At 34.1% G+C, this 20,832-nt stretch overlaps 2 protein-coding genes across 3 annotated transcripts; both read right to left on the bottom strand.

The window, feature by feature from the left end:
- Positions 1-245: 245 nt before the first annotated feature.
- Positions 246-1,182, bottom strand: LOC105151071 (coiled-coil domain-containing protein 12). The gene is made up of 3 exons (XM_011064566.2): positions 971-1,182; positions 754-892; positions 246-497 (listed from the first exon to the last, which is right to left on the bottom strand). The coding sequence occupies exons 1-3, from the start codon at positions 1,096-1,098 to the stop codon at positions 324-326; spliced, it is 441 nt and encodes a 146-aa protein (XP_011062868.1). The 5' UTR covers positions 1,099-1,182; the 3' UTR covers positions 246-323.
- A 2,489-nt stretch (positions 1,183-3,671) lies between these two features.
- Positions 3,672-20,829, bottom strand: LOC105151070 (uncharacterized). Of its 2 annotated transcripts, XM_011064565.2 has the most exons (2): positions 19,429-20,829; positions 3,672-6,624 (listed from the first exon to the last, which is right to left on the bottom strand). In XM_011064565.2, the coding sequence occupies exons 1-2, from the start codon at positions 19,435-19,437 to the stop codon at positions 4,828-4,830; spliced, it is 1,806 nt and encodes a 601-aa protein (XP_011062867.2). In that variant the 5' UTR covers positions 19,438-20,829; the 3' UTR covers positions 3,672-4,827. The 2 variants fall into 2 exon arrangements, with proteins under 2 accessions (XP_011062867.2, XP_087265696.1); XM_087409570.1 differs by lacking the exon at positions 19,429-20,829 and having other exon boundaries at positions 3,672-6,633.
- Between the last annotated feature and the right edge of the window lie 3 nt (positions 20,830-20,832).

The raw sequence follows: 20,832 nt of genomic DNA on the forward strand, positions 1-20,832 counted from the left end.
TGTTGAAGGTTTGACAAATATACCAGAATTTTTCATACAATCCGGACCAATAAAGTTTTCGAAAATCCCTGATGGAAAAATTTAAATTCATGTTGTCTGTGAGTTAAGATTTTTAACGAATTTATGTCATACTTTGTGTGAGTTAAAGCAAGCGATTATTTAATTCATAAGGAGTTATATAAATTATTTAAATATTTCATGTGTTACATATAAGAAATAACGATGAATTATAAATAGACTATGAATATATATGAATATATATTCTATAAATAAGAAAATACACAATTTATTACAAAATATACATGTTTTTTATAACAATACTATCATTCTTTATGATTATTTACATAAGCTGCTAGATCTTGTTGGCCTCGTTTGAGACGTGCCCTCACTTCTTCCGCTATTGCTTTTTGCGTTCTCCTTTCTAATATTTCTAATTTTTTGGCTATATCTCGTTTTAAATCCCAATCAGGCTTTCTTGGTGCTAAGTTACTTATATCCTAGTAAATAATAAAAAATTAATTCTAAAAAATCGTAGAATCATAGAATACTCCAATAATATGACATAGCCATATCGAGAAAATATATAATGTTTGATACAAAAGCTTTAATAAATTATCTTTGATCTGATTATCTTTGATTTTTTTCAACAATTCCAAATCAATTTTTAATAAAAATATTGAAAGATTGCTTTATCATCAGTAGATAAAAAGTAGTAGAAGGATATATGCTGTAGAACATTTCTCTCCAACTTACTAGTTCCTCGATAACCACTTTACTCTTTGCAGCGTCCAGCTGTTCTTGAACTACAGATTCCACATCTCCGGGCTTCGCATCCTCTATTATATTACTCTTCAAGTTTTCATCCTGCGGTTTGTAACTCCGAAATTTTGGCCTGAAAATACAAGACTTTGAGCAATTCGGCAGCGATGTGAGGTTAGATTTACATCTGCATTACTAAAACGAGGTTTACTTCGGCAAGTTTTCGGTCGTGTCGTTCGCATTTTCTTTGCCCTCTTCATTCTTTCTCTTGAGCGCCTGAAGTCGTTCTTTTCTCTTTAAAGCTTCCTCCTCTAACGAGCCAATTTTCTCCTCCGTCATTTTTAAACAAATAAAATTATAATCTACAGATGACACTTCGATAATGACACTAGTGACTCTAGGGTAAAAAGTTTGGACAACTGTTGGGAATCCGTATTCCTAGAGGAATCGAATTTTTCGCGCGTACGCGGTGCATTTGATTTGAATAAAGAATGCTGAGTTATATTTGAAAAAAAAAAGTTTTCAAATAATATTTAAATAAAAAGTATATATATTTTTATATAAAATATAAAATATATTTAATAATATTTTATATTTTTATATAAAATATTATTAAGATACATATTTCATTTAACAGAAATTGTAAAAAATAGAAACATTTATTGCAAAAGTAAGGAAAACTATTTAAAATATTTAGATATATGTAAATGTATTTATTTAATAGTTAAATTAAGTAATTATAACAGAATTTATTTAAAAGTGGTAATTGTCGAAATAATTATTGACGACGGCTTTGTATTTAGAATGTGTTCACAAATATTATTGATATTAATGATGTTAACGTAAAGTTCGTACCAATTTTTGATAATAAGTTGTCCAAACTAATTAGAATTATTTTGGGAATTTTTTTGAAATTAATTTATATTCCCGGGAAAAAATGTTTCACATAATTATATATAATTATATAAAAATTGACATATTTTATATACAATTATATATAATTATATATAACATATGTCCATTTAACATGTACACATAAACATTTTTTTCCGAATTGTGAATTTGATTCTCTCATACCTTCTCGATATATCATCTCAATAACTTGTAACAGAGAAAGAGAGAGATCATTATTCTCTCATTATTGCAATTTTAAGGTCAGTATGGTTTTTTACAAAATTTTACTACGTATATATAATTTATAAAAAATAGGTATTTTAATATTAATATGATTTTTTTAATTAAAATTTTTCTAACACGTATATATTTATATGTTTTAATATAATTTTTATATTTTTACAATTCTTGATTTACGAAATAAAGCAACCGCTTTTAAACAAATTAGTTTATTAACATTTATACACAAGAGTTCGTACAATCCAGCATCAGATAAATTATAAGCAAATTATATCGAGATTATATCTAACGCTATCTTATACTTTATTTTAATGTTATTTTAATTTTAATGTTACGTTCAGTCGCGCAGCTCGCGCTTGTAAAGGACTCGCATTTATGAACGAATCACCATCAACTTTCGCTCACGCAGTCACTCTCGCCGAAGGTGCATCGCATCCAACATCAATTTCAGTTTCGAAACAAAGCTTAAATCTTTAATCAAGGCGGATTTATCGTTACTCAGCGCAATGCTAGAGATTTATGTAGCGTTACATGTAATAACGCTCGAACATCAAATCGAACTAATAAATAGCGGAAATGATTCATGCAGATGTTATCAGATTTATTACAGAGAGAATTTAGAAGAAAGAGAATAGCAAAATGCATTCTTTCCAATACGAATGAAAAAAAATGCATATCATGCAGGAGATAACGAGAAAAATTCTAATGGTCTTTTCGTTTGGTGGATTATAATGATACCGAAAAGATGTGATACTTGATAAATGAATGTGATTACTTATTTTAAGTTTAAGTAAATTTTTAATAAAACAAAAAAAAAGAGAGATGCCGATGTCCCACGAGATTCGCCGATTCGCCCGCCGGGTGAAATCACGGATCTGTGCCAAACGTTTGTGAAATTGAGGACATACACGTATATACACGCGAGAGATGTGTCTCTCGCGTCGGCGGCTTCCTCGTCGGCATTGTGTGGTATCCGCCGGGGAAAGTTTATTTACAGTCGAAGAAGCATTTTCAATCCCGATGCTCGATGCACGACTTCGCGAGACCCCTGATCCTGAACGAGCTTACCTTTATATGCATTAATGCACGTATGTGTGCGTCTCGTTAAAACTAATTCGAACAATATACACACACAGGCTATATTGTAAAACGTCAGCGCTAATCAATAGAGTTTTGATCTTTGATGAACTTGGATTTGGCCTTTTCTCCAGGGAAATTTGACTGAGAAAGTAGTTATACGAATTAATTACACAGTTGGAAAATTTATGTTCAATTTAACACATCTTACTTGCCTCCCTAAACGGTCTACTCTTTTTGTGTTAATTTAACATAAGATAAATATGTTAGAAAGTAACACACATATTGTATAAAAAAACATTAAAGGAAAGGTAATAATAGTGATACAACTTATAAGCAAATTATGAAAGCTTTTTTCCCCGTAAAATTAATATTTATAATGTAAGTATTAAATTTACACGTGTTTTATTTATTTAAAATGTTTTTTCATATTATTTTATTATAGAATTTACGTTTTAAAATATATTATTTTTATCATTTTTTTATACATTATTTCATTTACCCACTCATAAATTGTTACTTTGACACTAAGAAATATCGGATGACAATTTAACAAAAAATATTTAAATAATATATAATTACATTATATTAAATTAACACTCAGATGTATTAAAAATTCCACACAAAATTTTAACAAGGACTCGAATGGACCGTTTCCAACACAAATACAAAATATCTTTTACTGTGTATATTATACGAAATTTAATTTTTTTTTAGAATATAAATATTATAAATAATATTATCCGTTAGGTGTACATATCAGTAGAAATTTGGCAAAAGCGATAATATATAACATTATGGAGCTATTTAACTTGACAAATATTGTAAATGGCTTTGGGAAATTTGCGAGCCGAGACTAAATTACGAGACATTTTTCTTAAACTTAATTATTGGTCAAATCCAAGTGAAACGTAATAACTAATGCGAGTCCGGCGAGATTTTCGCCTTCTTTCGTGTCATGTCAAGCGCACGATTAGATTAATCCTCCTCCTGTTAACATAAATATGCTTATTGCTACGGTTACGTTTTATGATTACGTGCTTCTTCGCGTTCTCTGCCGTTGAGAGTGCTCTTGCTATTATCAACGAAACTGGCAGTGCTCACGTCGCGGGCGCCGTATCAAGAATGGAAGAGAAAATCGAAATGGATAAGGAAGTGGAGCTGGAGTCACACAATTATGTACAGTGTTTACGTCGCAAATTAAATGCGAACTTGCGTAATCGAGTACGCCGTTACATTGGCAGGCCCTTGTTGTAAAATACATACAATTGTAATTAATACCATTATATTCTCGCTAGGAGAACAACTTCCTCGTTATGCCAATTCTTTTCCCTCCCTGAAGCCGCTATTCTATATTATGTTTGTCTCACGCATCTATCGTCGAAATATGACGGAGAGTAAAATTTCGCGGAGGTAACTCACCGAGGGCAAAACGATTCGCAACGATTCGATTTCACTTGGATATTGGTATTCAAGGTTACTATCGTCATGACTCGCGTATACGTATACTATTGAACTTACCAAGTCATCCTGCGTCCTCTCGCAAGCTATAAATAACTATGTTCTCTATGTGTATGTGTATATCTGTATGTATATGTGTATGTATTGTCTTTGTCATCAGTGTATGTGTACATCAATGGTCATCAAAGGTTTGAGAAATTAAAGGACTTATATAAGAATAGAAGTGAAGATAGAAAGAAGCGAATGAGGATCGTAAGAAACAAGCATGAGAGAAAGATCGAAGAGACAGAGGGACAGAGAGAAAAAGAGAGAGCTCGATTTCACCTTGCTAATATCGTCTTGTAGTGATTTTACACGACTCGTCGAAGTTTTACATCGATACGTTTATCTGTCTATTCACGCGCTGCCCAATTTGCCACGATTATTCGTAATATATTGATAGTTCTTGTTATGTGTGGGCAACGCGCCAACATTCAGCGCTAGTACCTTAGACACGATGTTGAGGTCCTCGCTACCTTGGCCCTGTACATTTCCTAAATCGCCAGCGACTCCTGACTGATAAAGCAAACGCTGGATCTGCTTGGCGGGCGTTTGCGCTCTTGGAGTCTGCTTGAACTGCAAGTAAGGATTATAAACGAACGTATTAGGGTTCCTTGGTATCACGTTGAAATTGACTGCGTTCCTCGACGGAGGCGGTTGCTTGTTATCCAGATTAAAACCGAAATTGCCGACTGCATTAAAGGCTTCCTGTCTGTTAAATCTGGTGGCCGGTGCTACGGGTGGCTGGAAGTCACCCGTGGTAGAAAATGAAACGAAATTCTGTTGCAATCGCTGCTGATGCTGAAGTTGGGGCTGTGGTTGTTGAAGTTGGACTTGTGGCTGAGGTTGCTGACGGAATTGTTGGAAATGTAACTGCTCCTGATAGTTCGTGCGGAATAATGGAGGCGCCGCGACGCTGGGAACTTCTAGAGATAAGCTCGGTTGAAGATGAACGGTAGGCTGAAGCGACAATACATTCGATTGTTCGAAGACGTGCGGTTTCTGCAGCAATGGAAACTGATTGTGCTGATGCAAACGATAAATCCTCTGCTCCTCCAGCTGCTTCAGACGCTGCTCCTCCAATTGTTTGATTTTAGTCTGTTCCTCCAAGTGTTTGATTCTAGCCTGTTCTTGAAGATATAATTGCTGTTGCTGCTGCTGCTGTTGTTGCTGCTGCTGCTTCTGTCTCAACTGCTGTTCATAAAGTTGACGTTGCCTGATGAGAAACTGCGTTTGTTGGATCTGTTGTTGTTGCAACTCCACCAGTTGTTGCTCCAGTAATTTCTGCTTGAACTCCAACTGTTCCTGAAGAGTCAGAGCCTGTCCATCGCCTGACTGTCTGTAAATCGGCACAACGCTCTTCGGTACACCAAGTTCATCCTGTTGCACCGTAAAGGCCGCTACCAGAGGTGCCTGGAGTATTTTCACTTCCTCCGCCTTAGATTTTTCCTTATTAGCGCTAAAAGACGAAGTAACATTGCTAAGCGGAGCTGTTGGACTAGATGCGGTCGGTTTTGGTGCGATTAGCGCACTGGCGCTGGTAATTCCGCTGCTGGCGCTTTGCGCCAAGCTCTCTGATAATTGCGTAATCGGTTTCAGCGTGATACTATCAATCTTGCTAACCGTGGGCAAGCTCGCGGAAATTTTCTTTATTTCCAGCAAATCCTCTATAGATTCAGTTCGAGGCGTTGTACTTTTATCTGACGGACCCACGTTCTGCACATGGTAGCTCCTGGCGTCCTCGTGACTCGCCTTTTCTATCATCCCCGACGAACTCGAGGAAACGTACCTCTTTGACTCGAGAAAGCTCGAATTTTGCAATTTCTCCTCATTGAGGGTTTCCTCATCTCCTGGAAAATTATCGAATGAAAAGGAACCTTTCGGTATCACGCCAATGTTCTTATTTAGATTCTTCTTCACTACTTCGTTGAAAGGTTCTTCAAGAGTCATAATAAGCGTTTTTTCGTCTTCATCCTTTCGGTGCTCCGCAGATTCAGCTTCTAGTTCCGTCAGCGCTTTCAGCAACGCTTGCCGCAAGTTCTTGTCGAGTTTTACTGGAGGCGGTGGAATTTCGAGAGCCTTAGCTGAGGTTTCAGATTTCTGAGACCTAGCCAGACTGAGGCAGGCTGCTGCTACTAAAATTGTTATGGCTACCTGCAACATTACAATAAAATATTGAGACAATACAGTATTACGTAGATGACGTTTATTAATAATTATTAAGTCTCGATACTATTTTAATTGTGCGATTACGCTAAATTGTTGTAGTAAAATTTGCCTCTATAAGTTGCTAATAGATCGATTTCTTCAATCACTATCGAAGTCTTTAAATGCATCATTAGGGAAGAGATAAACCAGTAGCAGAATTGATTAAATGCGATGATATTGACGAGATTTTGATGACACCAAAATGGACATTTATGACTGGGTTTCACCATATTGATTCGAGAGAGATTGAAAGCTAAAGTCTCTGTCCGCCTCAGTCTATCTCCGTGAGTCCCGTTATGAAGTGGAAGATTCACAACGGCCCGTAGGCGATTTTCTCCTCCTAAAAACATGGTAAACACGTACCTATGGCTTTCGAGCCGTATAAGTGAGACCGGCGATTTGCATATTTTATGTAATTACGCGAGAACACATCTGCCGAAAAGATGCGCATGCATAATTAAATTTACACGCATACATATATATATTCTTGGAAAATTGAAAATTATATATAATGAGTATAACAGGTGTAGTAAGCTTTTCTTATTATTTTGCAGATTATACAAAAGTTTTTTTAATATTATGTATTATATATATTATAATATCACTAAGTAAAAAAATGTGTATTTTTAGAATTTTGTCAATCTTCTTAGGCTCGGTTCCAGCAACGTAAGATTAATTTTTTAATTTCGCGGTTTAACCTATTGTTTATTTTTTTTAATTCCATTGTAAGAATTAGAAAAAGATGGAGAATAAATTTAATCAAGATTAAAGTTAATCTTACATTGATTACCAAGATTAAGGTTAATCTTACGTTAACTTTAATCTCGGTTTAGCTCATTGTTTATCTTTTTCTAATTTTTACAAGAAAAAGATAAAGAATAAATAAAACCGAGATTAAAGTTAATCTTACGAATTACTATCTTAATGTGTGACAAGTAAAAGTTTTAGGATAGTAATTCGATGAGTTAAGAGGTGAAGGAGACGAGTACCGAAGAGGAAGGAAACGATAAACGCGAGAACTCGACGGGGATTCTATTATGTTTCTGTTGTACTCGAATGCAATTAGAAGCGCGTATCTTTAATTACGCATAGAGTGTATAGAGCATATGTGCGGTTCTTGGGAATAAACTTTGATATTTAAGTGGAGAGAAACTCGGATGGATGCCTCAAAGCTTTGTTACATTACTGTAAATAATCGAAATCCAGCGCGTTGATGACTGTTCATAAAAGTGCTCAAGTTCTTCATGAACGTGCTTCATCTTAACTCTCATAAAATTTTCAAAGTATCGTCAGTTTTATTGCATATAGTATTGACGAGTAATTTAGCACTAATATAATAGCTTTGGGACGTTTCACGTTCTCACGGTATTAAATTATATGAAAGTAAAAGTAAATATATCGAAAGTGCTCAAGAAATTTTCTCCATGCTCCTTTTGTTTTTAAGATTTTATGAGAATTGAAGTTAATGGACACTCGTTTTTACGTTAAATACTGACGTTCAATACTGTCTTTTGGAGAATGAATAGCGAATAATATAGCGAATAAATTTTTTCTATCATCCATTAACAATAATCATCGTGACGCCTATAATTATTTGTTCACGCCATCTTAGGTAGTTATCAACGGACAATTTGGGAAAGTGCTGCCTTTGATGATGCTTTTAATAGTCACGTTTTTTCGTTTCCATCATGAAGACACATGTAGACGATGAATAATACGAGAGACTTTTGGATCGTGGTAACGTTTGATTATTCATTATCAAGACAGTGTTCGAATGCTATTTTAATCGAAGAATCGCACGATCTGTCGATTTTATGCAGAATTTATTCCAATGGATCTGTAACGTAATCCATCTAGACAGCACGAACGGCTACGCCCTGGAAAGGCCACGAGCTATCTGTAGGAAGCGATTTGTGGGTTTTGAACTTTCACCCCGATTACGATTCGTCAAATTGCCGCGGTGGGAGCTTCAGTATGACGTGTCGCATGCGCGTCGAGAAAATTCTGTTTTCGCCGGGTCGTAAAATGATGAAGGAGGAGAAGAATTATTCAAGAATACTGTCAACCATAACTCCCTGCCAACCGTCAATTGGAGAAAATACCTCAGTAAATTCATCAGCACCAAGCGTTAAGTGTGCGTAAACAAAGAAAAAAAAAGAATTGAGCGAACCACGCTGTATTATACACGAGAACTATACCTTTGACATTTGTAAAGAAAGTTACACCACACCCGGAGGAAACAACGGAACGACACGCTAGGTCAACGATGTAAACGTGAAGAATTATCAAATTACGTATTCATCGCGCAACATGCCCGCTTATAAATGTCGGTACTTTTGCCCAGAAGGGGAAAGTCTATTAGACGCCTGTAAACCATCCCGTAATTTACACATAATAAAACGGAGAACGTTTAATGCTGCTGTTGTGACAGCAAAATTGTCCCAAGCCTGTACTCTTCCCTTTGTACGATCTCGCCTGGATAGTTAATTTGACTTCCAAGACAACTTTATGAATTCAATTCTAATTTTAATCTTTATCTATTTTGTGTGGCTGAACTAGCCACTATACACTTTTGGAAGTTAAAGTAAGATAGGTATATGTTTGATATTTGGTGAAAGCGAGAAAGATAGGTCTACTACTACTAGTCTAAAAAAAAAACAGGAATAAAAAAACAGTATACATGTATACGGAGAAAAAGGTTTGATTGAATTAACTGGAATTCTGGAAAATGAATGATCCAGAATTCTGATTAAATCTACTAAAATTCTATTTAAAATAATCAACATTCAGAATTTCCTGGTTAAATGTATTATAATTGTAATAGATTTAACCAGAAATCGAGTAGACTTGAAAGTTTTGAAAAAGTCTTGAAAAAGAATGGCTCAATTTTTAATCTTTAAAGGTGAGAGATTTCACTCTTTAGAGTGACAATTCACTCTAATGCCCGATTTCTTTACCTCTAGATAACTTAATTCAGAAGATATCTCCCAGATTACAATGCAAATATCTCCTGGATAAAGTTATCCGCAACTTATCTGAAAGTGAAGAAATTGGGCATAAAAGTTTTAGGCCGGAATCAGATTACGCATTGAAGATTGAAATTGAAAATTGAAAAATTGAAATTTGACCAATCAAAACAAAAAGAGCTAAAATTTCTTCGTCCTTATTGATCAAATTTCAATCTTCAATCTCTGATTCCGGCCTTAGAGAATATAAGGGATGATCATACCCTTTAAAACTGTTTTTGGACCGCAACTATTTTTTTAAATTCATCTGTTTACGTAACTTATATTGTATATAAACAAAGTTTCATTAGAATCAGCATTTGACACTTCGAGAGGTTCCCTTGAACGTGATCTCGTGATCTCTTTAGAAATGAGAATATATGTATTGCGCGAACACAGCGGAGGCGTAAGATCATTAGAATGTTCATAAGACCTTTTGTTCACTTCGAGTCGCATACACGCCGAATTATATCCCATCTCCGCGACTATAAACTTGCTGAGCATTGACAGTAAAAATGACGAAGTGGCACGACGCATACCTACCTAACGGCTAGACAACTTTGGGAACTTTCTAAACTCGTAACAAGCATCCTCCCGATATTACAAGCATATACCCAGTGTTAATCCGGTTTCCCATTAATTTCCAGATCGTATATACAAACGGAAGGGACTTACAGATGTCGTATCTTTTAATAACGACCTGAATGCTAGAACTGATTCATGTCGTGAGTGCTTTTGACGTTGGTTTTACTTTCGAAAGTCGTCTCTGAGAAGCCCCCGTCTGATACACATGGCAGTCACCGCCGTGATGGATTTATAGATACATGTTAAGTAACTCCCCACCGCACGCAATTGCAGAAACGCTAATTAATCAACGGCGAAAAAGTCGAAACCCACATAAATATGTATATATGCGCCAGGAAAGAAACTATCATACGAGTAGGAAGACGTTATCCGCGTGAGAGACTGTCCTACAACCGGTTGTTAAAAGGATCTCGGGATTTTATATTTGGCTATCGCGAATCTTTGATTACGGACATTTTCGCGAGGCGAACTCCTGACCCGTCATTTTAAATTGCGGAGACTACAACGCGAGTTTCACCGCCTACAAAATAGCTGCGATGCTGAATTGACAACACAAATGCGCGATAGAAGACAGCTATTGCAAACGAAACCTCGGATTTCGCATTGTATTAATTTAACATTATCCAACGAGACGAATCATGCACCTCATTGGAAATTAAAATTCTATGCTATAAAAATAATATTTGAGCTATTAAAATGTCGATGAAAGTTTAATTAAGAATCAAAAGTTGTCCCAATTCCGTTCTATCAGATATAGTTTTTAAGTAACATGCGAGCGAAATCGTCAACTGAATGTTTGATAAACAGAATAGATTCAATTAAATACATAATGGCAAACATTAATAATTGTAAAGTTAATTGATTCACGATGATAATCAAATTGAGACAGTCGAGTCTCAATTATTATAATCATTTTCCAGATCTTGACATCTACTAAGTCCTACTTCATTCAGAATGTACTGTGCCATTAAAGTAACCGGTTTTCGAACAATATAATTAACCTTGAGTCATGTATCACTGTATTCTTATGTCGTGTATTACTAGACTAAATCAATAATAAATTATAATTAATGGAGACTTATAGATACACGGAAAAAACAATTTTAATATATCTAAAAATTTTTTTAATAATAAAAAAAAACACGAAGTAGGAACTAAAAATCTATACGCAGAAAATTAAAAATTCAATTAGATATATATATTTGAAAATAATCATTAAAAATATAATTAATTTCAATCTGTATCTTGCTAAATTTTTAGATATTTCAGCAATATAATTTGTTTAATATAAATTAATATCGTTCCACTACAAGTCTCAGAGTCAACGAATGTTTCAAAATAAAATCACACAGGAAAAAATGTTTAATTGAATTAACTGAAAATTCTAGAGTGGAAAATGAACGATTCAGAATCCTGAATTAAATTCCACTAGAATTTTAGTAGATTAAAAAATTTAATAGACATAACCAGAATTCCGGATCGTTCATTTTCCACCAGAATTCCAATTGTTCAACCAAACATTTGTGCTCATCAAAATTTATGATTACAAATGAGTCAAACAAAGCACGTGGATGACAAAAGGGATACCGAGAGACCCGTCGCGTTAATCGAAGAAAAGTTCTTTTCACGCCGTGCACGATCGGAGTAGGGAAACAGCGTGAGAGAACTCGTCACGTTGATCCGGCTCGCAATAACACTGCTGGTGCGGTGGAAGTAGTCAGAAGATGAGGAAGAAGAAACCTCGAGAGCAGTCTGAAACAGGCGGCACTTTCACTCGGCAGTATGTCGAGGATGCGCAACGCTCGTGAACTTGCTTTACCTCGGTGTACTCTTGCCACGGCGTGACAGGCATTAAGAGACTGCCGTCAGTTACAGACTGCAGCCTCGGCTTTTGTGCTGGATTACGACGAATCGGTTTGACGCAACATCGCCCGAGCGGCAACACGCCCAGCCGCATTTTTCTCACCGTACAACATCGACTGCGAAACTTCCTATGAACATATCGAACGCAGGAAAAGCGCGCTTGTAAATTTGCACTAATTATATGCGCACGTAATACAAAATAACAACGTTTCCTCGCGTTAGGATAATAGCTCCTCTCACGCTCTTAATGAAAATGCATACGACATATTCTTAAACCTCTAATGTTCTTTTTAATTTTCGACGAATTCTTCAATTTGAGGTTTTTCCTAAAATGTCGAAAAAAAAAAGGAATCCTTGGTTAAGCAACATATTTTGCACTGAATTAGTATACTGAAAAAAATAGTGTGGTAACCAAATATTAAGCGAAATAATTCCAAGTAATATTCGAATAATATTAACAAAAAATAATTTTCTAAATATTTAGTAAGTATCAAATATAATGATATAATGAACCATTTGGTAATACTTACTAAATATTTAGGTAAGTAAAATTATTTTTGATTATATTAACCGAATATTTGATTAGAATTCTAAAACTTCACTCAACATTTCGCAGCTATTATTAGATTTTTTTTCAATGTGCTCATATTAGAAATTATAGTCATTAGAAGATTCCTCAAGACTTAATAGCCTCATTGATGGTAAATTTTTAACAGATTCCTGGTCAGAATTCTGTTTAAATGTCATTTGCAAAGGCATACTATGTTGGAAATTGCAATGTTATAACAAGTAATAACGGTAAACAAAAAAATTTTTTTTAGAAGAATCGATTCCTAGTATAATTTAATCTTGTACTACATTGAAGTTTTGATTGAAAGATCTGAAGAAAAGTTATATTGTCATTAAATTATCATGATTATCATCATTATGTTTCCGACACAAATTTATTTACCTCAGGCTCGGACAAACGACATCCTATAATAAGCAAGGAAAATTGTTAGATTTATGGACCTACGATATTCAAGACCTCTGATATCCGAGAAGTTAATTTAGATCTGAAGATATACCCTCAATCAATTTTGATCTTAGTTGACGATTTCACATCAGACAATCGTATTCAGCAGAAACAATACGTGTAAAAACAAGCAAAAAAGCGCTATTTTCCATGTCCGAAGTTGTATTTCCCAAGAATTGCGCAACCGATCGATAAAATCTATTTCATATTTGACTTATTTTTTTCACATGTAATCATCTTCTCTCGTCGTTGGCTTATTACGATGTACTGAGATACCCCATCTCCCACATTTTGAATTTACGAGGTACAGAAACGCGGAAATGGAAAACGTGAAAGCGCGTCTCGGCGATGTCACCAAGTATGTACCGATTATACAATGAGTCCTTGGCGTTGAATAACTCATAAACCTGACGTGGCAAGAGAAGATAAACTGATACGCTTGAATGCAATTAAACATGCATGTATCGCGGCGCGATAGGCCGTATCATATTGCTTAGAGTGAAAGTCGGAGTTTCTGTCGAAGGACCACGTCTCTAAACAAAGAAACAATTATTTTGGCCCAAGTACAGAAGTATTCATCAATCTAAATTGATTGGAGGTCGATAATTGATTAGCCCGTTACTGAGATTTCTATCTTCTTTTCTGAGATTATTGTAGAAGCTCCACTATTTTCCTCATGCATCGACCGTTAGTCTTGAAAGATCGTCTACCAGACAAAGGATGCACACAGAAAAATATTATTCTATCGCTGAGAAAAGTGATTATTCAATTTTCTTCAATTTTATTCAATTTTATTCAATTTTCTTCCTTTTAAATAACGGTTATCTTTAACAAAGAATATTTTCTTGATAATCTTAAAATATACTTATCGGAAATTTTAGAAAAACTCGTTATTACATGCTCAAAAGAAGTACTTATTTTCTTTTGAAAAATATAAAACTGAGCGAAGAAACTATTTTATAACGAATATAATACGACATATAATAAGCAAATTTGTTTAATGCAATTAAATAAATAATGCAATTAATGCAATTAATTAATTAATTATTGCATTTAATGCAATTTGTTTTAATGTAATAATCTTGATTGAAATACTAGAATTCAGAATATATTTTGAATAAATGTAATGTTTGTGATGAATAATTCTTGAAATACAAGTAATTATTACCTGCATATAGTATTTTTCGTCCTGATGAAAATTTTTCTCATAATTTTTATACGAATTGGAACATTTTTCAGAAATACTCGGAAATATTCGGAAAGTTTACATCTTCTCTTAAAATTTTTCATACAAGTGAATTCTGAAATATTCTAAAATTTCTCATCCTATAATTTGTAAAAAATATTTTTTAATTTTTTATATTTTATCAGAAATTATACTATACAAAAAATCTTATAAATCTTACGATATTTCATAATTAACATATATAAAAAATTCTGAGAAAAGATGTAAATTTTCTGAGAAATGTTACAATTATAAAAAGTGTGAGAAAGTTATAAAATTATATAGAAATTCTGAAAAATTATATGAAAAATTCTGAGAAAAATTTTCACCAGGGTAATCTCGAGTATTCTACGTCATTATATTTTATACACGTAATCCCAATAATGATACTCGTACTCGTGACCAAGTCTTTTTGCGATTCGATAAAAAATCAGACTTGGAAAGTTAAGTTCAAGATAGAAGATAGAATTAGCTGTTATCCGCTCGACCAGCGGAGGAAAGCGTGAAAAATCCGTAACATGGGAGTGTCCTCGAGCGGTTAAATACAATTGTTTCGACGTCGTACATGACCTTATGCATCACGGGATGAACGCCGATGAAGAATCTACGATCTGAACGAAAGGATGCCGGTGGGTGCGCGACTTTCCACTTTCGACGCGAAAAATCGTCGATTCAACGGACCGCGAAACTGTACGTTCGTGATTATTAAGGAAGCCATTGATTTACGGCACACGTAGATATCTGGCGTAGTTGGACGGACAGAATCCGGCCAGACATCGATGCGTCTTACGAAACATCCGGAACCATCGCTCCTATTCAGAGAAGAGGCCACGCAGGTGGAATCTCTGGCTACCGTTACTATTACGTGCATACCGTTCTCGATTAGAAGGTCCCATGCACTTCTAGGCGGCATGGTCGGTTGCCGTTTCGTAAGAACTGGTAAGAAGTGCCTACCGTGTAATACGTTTTATCCGATTTATCTCTTCAAGAATGGATCGTTGCATCGTTTCGAAATGAAGGAAGGAGAAGGTGGAAGAGGTGGAAGAGAAGAAGAAAACTTTCGCGCGATTCGAAAAGATGCCATCTGCTTTCGACGGTCATCGAACTCACTGTCTGACACAGGTATCCACACCCATCCCTCCACGTCATCAAACCCTGATATAATTACTTTCTCTTGAAATTCGTGCGCTATCGATCAGAAGTATTCCGTCGGCATGACCGTGCATTAAAATGAAGGATCTCAAATAATCTATTCAAGCGAAAGAGATCCTTTGAAAGAGACTTTTTGCCGATACGTCGCGTTGATTGGAAAACCGGAAAAACTGATCATTCAAGATATACTCCAAGAAAATGATCACACAAGTGCGTTCAACACAATTCTATAGAATTGAAACGCAAACCTTTACGATCCATCAAGTCTAATCAATTTGATTAGATTGTTTCAGCTCGATTCCATTTCTCCACCGCGCCCTGTGCCGATTTCAAATGAACTCTCACGTACACGCGTTTACGATATTATCGATAGTACTCTGGTCCATTGATCGAACTTATACGAGGAGAGAGCCATGTATCGTATGCATTTAGACCGCGACGATCCTAATATTCTCAATTCGAAAGGTTTCACTACCTTTTTCTCTTCGCCTTTCCTTTTTTATAGGTACGACATATTCACTTTTTTTCACGGTGCAGCGATCAATCTCGATCGTTTCAAATTAATGACTCGCACGTCGACCTCAAGTTTCAACCTACTCGTGAAACTCTAATTCTAATGTTAATTAACGCAACACGCGACCGTGCTACATGACAACTGGGTCGTTAGAAGTGCATATCCATCAACGTGCGCTTCGCGTGTTTCGCCTTCGCACGATTCGCGAGCAAGTAGAAATTGATCCAGTGGTCCAGACTTGCACCGGAGCACGTCGATTCATTAATGCGATTGGTAATGAGCCTAGTCTTTTACGGTGAATTACCGTAAAGTGGACGCCGACAGGTACATAAATTGCGGAGACTGCGAGAGGATCAACCTCTTTATTCGAATCAGTGACTATAAAATAACTATATTTAGTTCCTGCGTTTTGAATTAATCTCGAAAGCAGTACCGTTATAGAATGACCTTAAAAATACGAAGACGAAATTAATGTTTGGCGTTTGTCACGAATTTTTACCTGGTTAGCGAAAGTTTGTTTCCAAAAGCAAAATGATCGATGCTTTCAAAGTATTTTTAAGTGAGGTATTTTATAAACTTCAAAATAGAAAATATTAGTTTTTTCAAACAAATAAATTAAATATTAATTTTTGAGTCAATGTTTTTTTTTTAATTTAAAATATATATTTTTATATTAATTTATTAATATTTGTGTACAGCATTGATAGACAAAAAGTAGGTGTAAAAGTAGGTGAAAAAAGCAAAGAAATTTTTAATTAACCATTACTTCTGAATATATTAATAAATAATAATATAAATAAAAATATAAATAATTATAAGTAAAATTAGAAATCTCTTATTCTGTAATTCTTAACGATAGTATCATTATTGTTGCATTCTCGTTGCGCAGATTTTATACATGATAAAAGAGTTACGCAACGACAATGTAATGATATTGACATTGTTATTAAAAGTTACAGAATAGGGACCGATAAGAATAAATCATGAGAGATTCTATTTTCGATTCTATTTTCGATCAAAGCGTATGTTTGGCAATATTTATATGCAAATTTGCAAATACATTTTGCAATTACATAAACTGCGTGCTGAATCAATTTGTCGAAGTTAGAATGCAGTCATAAAATTAAGTTGGAATATCAATTAAATTACATTGATCGTCAATTTAATAATGATAGTAATAAGCACCTTGAAAGACTGCAAAGAACTTATTGCAAAAAATATCAGTCGGGAATCGAATCTGAAGTCTTATTCTAAAAAAAAAGAGATATTTGCAAATGCATATAAACATTATCAAGCATCACCATCCACTTTGACCAAAAATAGAATTGTTTCTCTTATTTGATTTATAAATATGAAACGTGGCTGATATTCATATAGTATGTTATTTTTCATATTACACGATATCGACATTACGTATTGAATCATAAATTGCTATCGATAACTTTCTACACACAGTAGCGCGTTTTCATTGAAAGTGACAAATTAATATTTGCAGGAAATATTACACACACACACACACACACACACACACACACACACACACACACACACACACACACACACGATAGCGCGAAAAATCGGACCAACCAAACAAACGATTCATTATAAACAGCTATCGAAAACTGTTAAATAGAAAACTGTTAAATAGAAATAGTGTACAATATGTACACTAGCGAATCTGGAAGTCGCGAAACATATGATGGAAGAAGAAAGTAGCCACCGTGAAATGTTCACATAGGTTTCTTCGCAGATAGAAACTCAAGTATCTACTTGAGTATCAATGTGTACGCATTTAGCACGTATTAAAATTATTTGCGGAAGGATTGCTATCACTAAGTAATAGCATTTAATTTTGTCATGTGTGACAACTTTATTAAGTCAATTTGGATTATCGGTTGACTCGTGTAATGAAGAAAAGATCTAATAATATTAGGTTTTTTGTTATATCGGGATATCTTAATTGAAATCTGTCGAGACTATCTCGATTACTAATATTCTCGATTACTTCTTATTCGCTACACGCATTTTTTTAAGATCCTTGTTTACTCACTATTATCTTAAATGGTTAGAAGCGAGAAAATACACAAAAAATTTTGAAAATTGAATTAAAATAAAAATATGTTTCAACAAAAACGCTTATGAACGTTAGAACCGACTTGTAAAATATATCGAAAATTCCCCTTTTTGTTTCGTTAATTAATAAATAACATATCTGGAAATGAATAATGCATAATTAAAAATGAATAAGCTATGTTCACAGATCACAAATAGTCAAATTAATAATATACAGAAATAAATATGGTTTATTTTTTCTCCAAAACAACAAAAATTTCTGATATTCATTAAAAATGTCTTTTGATTAAAAATATTATTTCATCAAAAAATATGTCTATTTAAATATAACTTTTGTGAGAATTTTTTTCTCGCTTCTAACTCACTCAAACTTAGATAATAGCGATGAGGAAACAGGAGCTTTAAATTCGTGTCGCACTACATATTGAAGATCGATGTAAGTTGAAGATTAGATCCAGTCAATCAAAATAAAATGAATTAAAATTAAAATTATCTGCCTGATTGAATTTTGATCTCTAATCTTCACAATCCTCAATCTCTAATGCGTAGTGTGACTTTAAGATCACATTAGACTACGCAGTGGAAATTGCAAATCGAAGATTAGAATTTGACAAATAATTTTAATTTTAATCCGTTTCGTTCTTGTCAAATTTTAATCTTCAATTGACAATTTTCAATCTTTAATGCATATTTAGGGCATTTATCATGAAGGTCGGAATGGATTCCGATAGGAATTATTCAATATATATTATTACCTAAATTTCTATTGTTTTCTAAAGAAAACGGAATAATTCCGACATGTTCCATAATAAGTGTCCAAATAGCACGAAAAGAATTTAGTCGTGTCATCAATTTCGAGTTCATTTTCAAATACAAAAAGAATTCTTTTCAGAATTATTCAGAAAAAGAATTCTTTTTGTATCTGAAAATGAATTCTAAATTGATGACGTAATAACTGAATTCTTTTCGAACTCTCTGTGCTGTCTGAGTAGTTTGATATAAGCTTCACGATATTACATTTGCATCACCACATAAAATTTTCCCTTGAGTTTTCCTAAACCTCGATCCAATCACTTCGCACTCAACGAGATCGACATTATTCGAGTCACTGTCACTTGGCACGAGAATACGTAATCCACCACCGCGAAGAGAACAACAAGAACATGATGTTAAAGAAAAAAAAGGACACATCTTACATCATGGAGCAAGAAGAAATCGATACAGATGTTACGGAAGAAACAAAAAAAAAAGAAGAGAAAATCAAAGGAAAGTTCACTAAGCGGGAAAGCTGATCAGTGAATGAATGGAAGTTACTCACCAAGCGCATGATGCTGTCTGTGCCCACGCTCGTTCAGTACTCGGCTTTTACTCGGGAAGATGATCTCCTGAATAGGTAGGTAGGTAGTGATAGTCCCTGATTCGCGTTGGAGGTGGGGTCACGTACCCCACCGTGTTAACACACGTATGTAGGTATAAGTTACATGTGGCAGTTACAGGTGGCAGGTTCACTGTCCACCAGCTACGTCTCGCCACTTTCGGTCGCGGATCGACTCCTTTGAATACCGCTGCGTTCTCGTGACCCATTTCTGTCGCGTTCCCGCGCATTTTGCGAAAGGGAGGGAAATGGGGATAAGTTACTTCGGATGAGTACGTGTCACGTGGACATTCGAATACGAGGGTGTACTGTACATACAGTTACTTAAATACAGATCTCGATCTTTTATTGTATACAATCTCTTTGAAAGAAAATTAACACGAATTGCACCTTTTTAAAACAATATCACTATTATCTTGTTGGCTCGATATATCGATGGTGACACTCTGATGAAAATTTTTCTCGATATTTTTATATGAATTGATGGAACATAGAAATACTGAGAAAGTATTTTCTTTGAATGTTTTATATATGTAAATTTTAAAATATTCTAATTATAAGATTTCTAAGATTTCCCATTCTATAATTTGTGAAAAAATATCTTAAATTTGTTCAGATTTTATAAGAGATCATTAGAATAAGAAATTTTAGATTCTTTTAGAGTTCACATATATGAAGACTTCTAGGAAAAAGTATGTAAACTTTTTCGGCACTTTTGAAAAGTGTTCCAAAAGTTGTATAAAAAATTTGGAAAATTTTTTTCAAAATTATAAAATTATTGAAAAATTTTGAAAAATTCAAAAATTAATTTACATGTTTAGGATAAAGATTTTGACATTCTAATAAAGATTCTTTTGAAGAAAATGTACATTTTCTTAAAATATATATAACAAAATTTCTTTTCATTCAATACATACTTAGAAAATTAAATATTTAAATAAAAAAGAATTATTACTTAAATAAAAATACTTAAATACTTAATTAAATATTTTAATAAAAAAGAATTATTATTATAAATATAAAAGAAAATTACGAGAAATCTTTTAAGCGTCCACTTGCTGAAGTTAAAATTCATTTCCATCAACAGATTAATCTCGATTTAACAATTTACTATTTATCTTTTCCTAGTTCTGAACATTAGAAAAGCGATAGAGAGTAAATAGCGAGATAAAATTAATCTACATTGGCAAAAATAGATATAAAATAGATTTTAAAATTCAGCGAATGTCATTTTTACGATGAACAACTTTTGCTACGAGCGCAATGATTAATTATGAATTGCAGCGGTACATACTTATGACCCATATGACACAAGGACAATTATGTATTTACATGTCGAAGTCGAAG

Source organism: Acromyrmex echinatior, chromosome 9, assembly GCF_024713525.1.
Source record: "Acromyrmex echinatior isolate Ae372 chromosome 9, ASM2471352v2, whole genome shotgun sequence".
In the NCBI taxonomy this organism is placed as follows: Eukaryota; Metazoa; Arthropoda; class Insecta; order Hymenoptera; family Formicidae; genus Acromyrmex; species Acromyrmex echinatior.

Coding starts and splice junctions, on each gene's coding strand:
- LOC105151071 (XM_011064566.2), bottom strand. CDS start 1,098: ATGACGGAGGAGAAAATTGGCTCGTTAGAGGAGGAAGCTTTAAAGAGA. Junction 893..970: donor ACGACCGAAAACTTGCCGAA/GTAAACCTCGTT, acceptor TTGTATTTTCAG/GCCAAAATTTCGGAGTTACA. Junction 498..753: donor AAGTGGTTATCGAGGAACTA/GTAAGTTGGAGA, acceptor ATTATTTACTAG/GATATAAGTAACTTAGCACC.